The sequence below is a fragment of the Myotis yumanensis genome, unplaced genomic scaffold, assembly GCF_028538775.1.
Source record: "Myotis yumanensis isolate MYYU_CA2020_CCGP unplaced genomic scaffold, mMyoYum1.0.hap1 SCAF_2, whole genome shotgun sequence".
Classification (NCBI taxonomy): Eukaryota; Metazoa; Chordata; class Mammalia; order Chiroptera; family Vespertilionidae; genus Myotis; species Myotis yumanensis.
The window spans coordinates 27,331,104-27,338,750 of NW_027223753.1; the positions used below are offsets into that span (position 1 = coordinate 27,331,104).

The window sequence follows — 7,647 nt, forward strand, 5'->3', positions numbered from 1 at the left end:
GGCTGCTGTAACAAAGTACCAGAGAAATTTTTAAAAATATGTCTTTATTAATTTTAGAGAGGAAGTGAAATAGAAACATGAATGAGAAACATTGATTAGCTGCCTCCTACTGGGGATCAAACCCACAATGGGCCCTGATCAGAAATTGAACTGATGACCTCTTGGTGCATGGGTTGATGCTCAACCATTGAGCCACACTAGCAGGGCACAGAAATTTAAACAACAGAATTTATTGTCTCATAGTTTCAGAGGCTGGAAGTCTGGACTCAAGGTGTTGGTAGAGTTGGTTCCTTCTGAAGGCTTCGAGGGAGGGATCTGTTCCAGGCTTCACTCCTGGACATAGATAGCCATCTTCACATTCACATGGCATTCTCCCTGTATACATGTCTCTAAATTTTCCCTTGTTATAAGAATTCCAGTAATATTACGTTATAGCCTACCTTCATGACCTCATTTTATTTTTTTTCTATATATTTTATTGATTTTTTACAGAGAGGAAGGGAGAGAGATAGAGAGTTAGAAACATCGATGAGAGAGAAACATCGATCAGCTGCCTTCTGCACATCTCCTACTGGGGATATGCCCGAAACCAAGGTACATGCCCCTGACCGGAATCGAACCTGGGACCCTTCAGTCCGCAGGCCGACACTCTATCCATTGAGCCAAACCGGTTTGGGCTCATGACCTCATTTTAATAGTTATTACCTCTGTAAAGACCCTACCTCCAAATAAGGTCACATTCTTAAATATTGGGGATTAAGACTTCAACACACAATTCAATAACAGGTGTGTAAGAAAGTAAACAGGCTACCAATCTAGACTCTTATCTCTTCACTGCAAGAATCATCCCTAGCACAGAAGTCATATGTATATAATTTACTTATGAAATTTGATATTTGAATACTTATACAAAGATAACATACCAGGTGAAATCATTTCCTTATTTATATTCTTACAATTCCTTTTTTATGAGACTAAGAATCTCAAAAGACAAGGTTTTCAAATTAGAGTCTTAAGGTGATATTTTGGCTGTTTTGAAAAAGCTTTCTGGGAGTTAACATGTAACATTAGATAGCCCTGCTCATTAGAATATCAAGATGGCTCCAGCTTGATTTTTCCTAATTTTATGTACTAACAGCTTTATCTTTTAAATAATTTTGACCTGCTGGTGGTCTATTTGGTGATAAGTTGCATCTATACTCTGCCAAATATCCTGATAAAAACTAGAAAAAGTGTCCAGATTCTCTTTAAACATGACTTCCCCTCGTGACACTCCTCCCAAATGACTTTAGAGCCACAGATCCTCTCGGCTCATATAACTAGGTTGTACCAGGTAAAATGAGCTTGGGAAGGCAATCCCCGGGGCAACTGCAATGAAAACTCTGCCCTGGAACTGCTTATTGTTTTCAGACATTCATGGACTGAAGTTTTCCTCTTGAAATGGGAGAGCATGTGTGTTTTTCAATGATCATAGATTCTAGCAAAAGGGATTTTTCCATCTTTTGCTTTTAATTTTACTTTTTTTTCCTTCAAAATAAAACTTTGAAATGAGTGGACCACTATATAATTCCTGACACTGAATGAGAACTCTTAACCTAATATGACATAAAAAGGACTTAAGGATTTTCAAGCTGTTGATCATATAATTCCTATGAAATAGATTTTTTAGAAGTGAAAAAATGACTAAATTACCATTGGTGGGAAACAAAGAGCTAAACAGTAGTAGAAGAAAAAGGATATGTAAAACAACCTTACAAGGCTGTAGCCAACGTGCTAACATCATTTATTGAGTAGTTTTATATTTATTCTCCTTGACCAGGTTTCTGCAGTCCTTTCTCTGGATAAATATTTTTAAGTAGTAAAGTGATTACAAACGATAAAAAGGCCACTAAAGTGACTACTATCCTCAGGGCTTTGAACCAATTGGGATAATCTGGCAAAAGAAAAAGTTCATTATGTAATGCTATCCCCAAACCTATTATTACTGTGAGTATAGCTTCACTGAGCCTTTCAGAAACAAGGAAGGCAAACCATGAAAACAGGACAGGAGCTGTACTACTAGCTAAATTTAGGTAGTCTGGTTTGGCTGGACTACCTTCTGGCAGAACAAAACCCCATCTGATCCCTCCCAAGAAAGATAGGAAACTGGCTCCATAAGCCATCTGAGTAAAAGCTAATACGGGGATATAAGTCTTTACCATCACCATGATCAGTGGTGGAGCAAGGAAAGGGATTAGTCCCGCCAGAGAGATGTATAATGCTGGCTTTGGGCTGTCAGGCAGGTATGTGATAGTTTTCGGTGGCCTGGCTGGAAGCACTTCTTCCTTCTGCTTCTTCTTAAAGTTGCATGGGGAAGTATGATAGTATTGTGTCTTGCTCATACACACTGGAAATGATGAGGAAGGCCTAGGCCTTAGAAACAAAGGTGAAAAGTTCTGCTGGAGACATGCCTTGAGAGAAAGTGTTTCTATTCTCCTGCTGGCTCCTAGTCCAACTGTGAAAGGGTACTTCAGCATCTACGTAGAGAAAATAAACCAGAAGACAAAAGCGGATTTTTAAAAATGTGTATCACCAAATGTCTTAGTTAATTCCAAACTAGAACAATATAAAAACAAACTAACTGCTTTCTGTTAGCACATCGAACTTTACAGAAAGGTTGGACTACAGAGTGATGTTATTGCTGGCTAAGACTATTAACAGCTATACCACATACAAAAGAAACTACTGAATAGAAGTCACTTATGTTTTGGCTTACCACTAATCTTATCCCATGAGAAAATATCTCAAAGAAGAACAGGTAAAGACTGGATATTTAGTATTTGGCATTATAAACTGCCTCTTGTACTTATAAATTGCAAAAGCAGTTGCACTAATCACTGAGGCAATGCTATTTTGTGTAGAGAAAAGCAGTGTACCTTCCAATATAGCTTTATGAACACTGCATACTTTTCATAGCTCCATGCTTTTCTATATGGCTCTACCTAGCATTCTGGCTTACTTTTCTATTTTGGAACTGTTTCTACAAATTCAGCTTAAAACTTTATCCAATCTGCCCTGACCAATTTGTCTCAGTGGACAGAGCATCAGCTTGCTGACTGAAGGGTCCCAGGTTCAATTCTGGCCAAGGGCACATGCCTGGGTTGTGGGCTCGGTCCCCAGTGTGGGGCGTGCAGGAGGCAGCCAATCAATGATTCCCTCTCATTATTGATGTTTCTGTCTCTCTCTTCTGCTCCCTTCCTCTCTGAAATCAATAAAAATATATTAAAAAAACAAAAACTTTCTCCAATCTGATTTAATGCTCCTATAAGAAAGTACCCTATGTGTACTTCCATTATAATTCTCTCTGTGAATTAAAATTGTGAGTAGACTTGAGAACCAGGACCATATTTTTTCTTTGCCTTAAAAAAAAATCCTTATGCCTTTCATGTTATATGACCAAATAAACTTCTCTGCTGACTCTATGCTTTAGTAAGCAGATTCCAGACTTCAACTAGTAAATAGATTACAAGTAATTCAAGAAGTGTTTGATGAAAGCAAAAATGAAAGTTATTTGAGAATTTTGGTGATTCCTCAAAATGCTAGGAATGATTCCATCTTGGGACCTCTTTTTTCCTTTAGTCTAGAATGTTCTTCTCTGAACTACCTGCATGGCCCATTCCCTAATTTCTGACCACCCCATTTATATAAAGTGCAATCATAAGTCTATTTTTTAATTTATTTTTTAGTCTTTATTGGTTAAGGTATTACATATGTGTCCTTATCCCCTCATTGCCTCCCCACCCCCCAGTTCATACTCTCAGCCCCCTAGTGTCTGTGTCCATTGGATATGCTTATATGCATGCATACAAGTCCTTTGGTTGATCTCCCCCTTCCCCCCACCCTCCCCTTTGTAAGTCTATTTTTGACAAGTCGTATTCCCTTCTCCTGCTTTATAGTACTCCATAGCACTTACCACTTGATATATTAAATATTTTACTTATTTGTACTTTACAAACACACACACACACACACACACACACACACACATACACATCCAAATATCAGGAAAGGTTTGTGGTTTTTTTTGTCTGCTTTTTCACTGCTATTGCCCAGCCAAATCATGTATGGCAAGTAGTGTTCAAATATTTGCTAGATAAACCAACCTTTGAAGATGCTTGAGAAAACTTCTGGATGAAGTGAAGCATACTGGGACCTAATGAAGTCTTGCTCAGGAAGATGCCAGGCAGTTCTGATTAATGTATTTTTATAGCTAAGTGGACACGCTGAATCAGAAGCATGTTGCTGTGTACAAAATAAGATGTCAAAAAAAAACAAAACCAAATAGATGTCACTTAATTTTCTTCATTTTATACATAATTTTCTTAAAGTAACTTGAGAATTGCCTGGCTGGCATGGCTCAGTGGTTGAATGTCAACCTATGAACCAGGAGGTCACAGTTCGATTACTGGTCAGGGCACATGCCTTGGTTGCAGGCTCAATCCCCAGTGGGGGGCATGCAGGAGGCAGCCAATTGATGATTCTCTCTCATTGATGTTTCTATCTCTCTCTTCATCTCTGAATTCAATAAAAATATATTTTAAAAAATAATAAAGTAACGAGAATTTCTTCTATATAACAGTTTCCTTTGAAAATCATTATCATTTTCAAAAAATCAATAACATGTTAATAGATCCTTTCCTTCTCTGAAAATATTAATGCACAGAGATCTAGATTTTACAGATAACCATCATTTCCCAGCTGTGTGTCCTTAGATAAATTGCTTCCTTGAAGTGCCAATTCCTCATCTTTAAAACTGAAGGTCAGCCCTAACCGATTTGGCTCAGTGGATAAAGCGGCGGCCTGGACTGAAGGGTCCCAGGTTCGATTCCGGTCAAGGGCATGTACCTTGGTTGCAGGCACATCCCCAGTAGGGGGTGTGCAAGAGGCAGCTGATTGATGTTTCTCTCTCTCATCGATGTTTCTAACTTTCTATCGCTCTCCCTTCCTCTCTGTAAGAAATCAATAAAATATATTTAAAAAAAAAATTAAACTGAAGGTCATAGCATCCATGTTCTTTTTTCCCCCTTATTTATTTTGGGACTTAGGAGTTTATAGCTCAAAATAATGATGATAATACAATTCAGCTGTGAACCAGACACTGTGTTTGATATACAAAAACTAATTAATTACAAAAACCTCATCAACTTAGTGCTGAGAGACTGTATAACCTGGTAAGCTAGAGCACAAACTTTGGAGTCAAACAATCTAGATTGGAATCCTGGCCCCACCACTTACTAGCTATGACAGGGGAGGGCAAACTTTTTGACTCGAGGGCCACAATGGGTTCTTAAACTGGACCGGAGGGCCGGAACAAAAGCATGGATGGAGTGTTTGTGTGAACTAATATAAATTCAAAGTAAACATCATTACATAAAAGGGTATGGTCTTTTTTTTTTTTAGTTTTATTCATTTCAAACGGGCCAGATCCGGCCCGCGGGCCGTAGTTTGCCCACGGCTGAGCTATGACTTCAGACAAGCATTTAATCTTGCTATGATGCAGTTCATTCACCTTTGAAGATAAGGATTATAATAACTACACAGGATCGCTGTAAAAATTAAATCATTTGATACATGTAAAGAGCTAAGAACTGTCCCTAACACAAAGAAAGCACTCAAAAAATACCTGCTGCCCTAGCTGGTTTGGCTCAGTGGCTAGAGTATCAACCTGCAGATTGCAGGGTCCCAGGTTCGATTCTGGTCAAGGGCACATACCTAGGTTGCAGGTTCGATCCTCCCGGCCTGGTCTGGTCTGGGTGCGTGCTGGAGGCAACCAGTCAATGTGTCTCTCTCACATCGATGTTTCTCTCTGTCTCTCCCCCTCCCTTCTACTCTCTCTAAAAATCAATGGGAAAATATTCATTGTGAGGATTAACAAAAAAAATTTTTTTTACCCTAGTTGGTTTGGCTCAGTGGCTAGAGCATCAGCCTGCGGAATAAATGAATGGTCCCAGGTTCCATTCTGATCAAGGGCACATGTTTGGGTTGCAGGCTCAATCCCCAGTAGGGGGTGTGCAGGAGACAGCCCATGAATGATTCTCTCTCATCATTGATGTTTCTCTCTCTCTCTCCCTCTCCCTTCCACTCTAAAATCAATAAAAATACATTTAAAAACTAAAAGTTTTAAAATTTTAAATTCTTATTTCCTCCTTATTCTTTTTTAATGCTTTTTCATTACTGATTTATTTTACTTACATAATATAAGTAGCCAGTAAAGTGACTGAGAATATGAATCCATATGCCTTATGTGAGTCCTATTCTTTGTTCTTTTTCCCCCGTTTTTTTTGTTTGCTTGTGTGTGTGTCCCCCACTCTTAACCAGAAAAATGAGGTGTCTACAAAAATCCCAAACCAAAAATTTTTTTTAATCCCAAACCCACAGTTGCCTCTCCATTAACAATTTTAATGAACTAACTTCTTTTATTTGTGTGTTGTTGTTTTTAGTTACTGATTTTTAGAGAGAGGGGGAGGGAGAGAGACATTGATTTGTTGTTCCACTTACTCATTCTTGTATGTGCCCTGACTTGGGATGGAACCCGCAACCTTGACTGTGGGAAAGACGCTCTAACCAAGGCAATGAACTAATTTCTTGATCACAAATCTGGGAATTCCTGTATACTGGTCAATGTCATTCTATACATAGGAAGCAAGTAGTGAGTTAAGTTATCCTGGGCCTCTGAGTAGATCTTAAAATGACACCCACCACATACACCTCGTAACTCCCAGACACACATTTCTCTGCAGGGCCCACACAATCAGTTTTATGCAAAATCACCTGCTTAAGGGCCTTCTGGACCACCCCACTTAAAATCCCAGCGCTCTCTCCAGCTTTGGAACTCTCTATGCACTGTGATATATGTGCTTTCCAACTCGTGAGTTCAAGCGAATAAATGATACCCTAAAACCCGGGGACGGCCAATTGGTTAGGGAATTAAGAACAGACCTAAGGGTTAATCCGCTTCAATTCAGGCGAAACGCTCAGTATTTCCACTGCCCCAAAAGAAAAAGTTGCAAACTGCAAGCCTCAGAGCCCATATCAGAAAAAAGGAGATGGAGTCTGAACTCTCGGATCCTCGGTGAACTTTCCCCAACAATGCCCGTCTCGCCGGTTTACTGCCAACCCCGATTGCCCCCCTTTCCAACCTGCATTTCTGGCAGCAGCCCTACTACTCACTTGCCAGTGTCCCGCGGAGAGATGAAAACCTGAGCTGCAAGAACAACCAAGTACTCCTGAAAAGGCACTTCCGGCAAGTGGGGTAGATAGTCCTTCACTTCCTGTCAACTGAAAAAAATGAATCCGGGTAGGATCGTGAGCAGCGCTAAGTGGTTCCTACTTTGGGCTTTCCTTTCCGTCTTGGGTCATTCTCTGTATTTAGTGAAATCCGGCTTTTGAAGTCTGCAGAGTACCTGACGGGTCCTTGCCTCTCTATTCCAGGTTTCCTAGGCAGTTCGGTAGGTAGAGTGCAACATCTGAAACAACCTCAGAGGGATGGTGGGAGAAGGTAGGAGAGATTTGGAGTCTAGACTAAGTGTGAGTTGGCCAAATTGCTTGTTATCTCTGGAACTCATCTTTTAGTGTGCATAACAACAGGGTTTCTCAGATCTACGGGGC

General features: G+C 39.8%; 1 protein-coding gene across 1 annotated transcript; it reads right to left on the reverse strand.

Annotated features, from left to right (window-relative positions):
- Positions 1-27: 27 nt before the first annotated feature.
- TMEM69 (transmembrane protein 69) lies at positions 28-7,296 on the reverse strand. The gene is made up of 3 exons (XM_070404855.1): positions 7,210-7,296; positions 4,143-4,281; positions 28-2,516 (listed from the first exon to the last, which is right to left on the reverse strand). Exons 2-3 carry the CDS (start codon positions 4,182-4,184, stop codon positions 1,803-1,805), a joined length of 756 nt encoding a protein of 251 aa, XP_070260956.1. The 5' UTR covers positions 4,185-4,281; positions 7,210-7,296; the 3' UTR covers positions 28-1,802.
- Between the last annotated feature and the right edge of the window lie 351 nt (positions 7,297-7,647).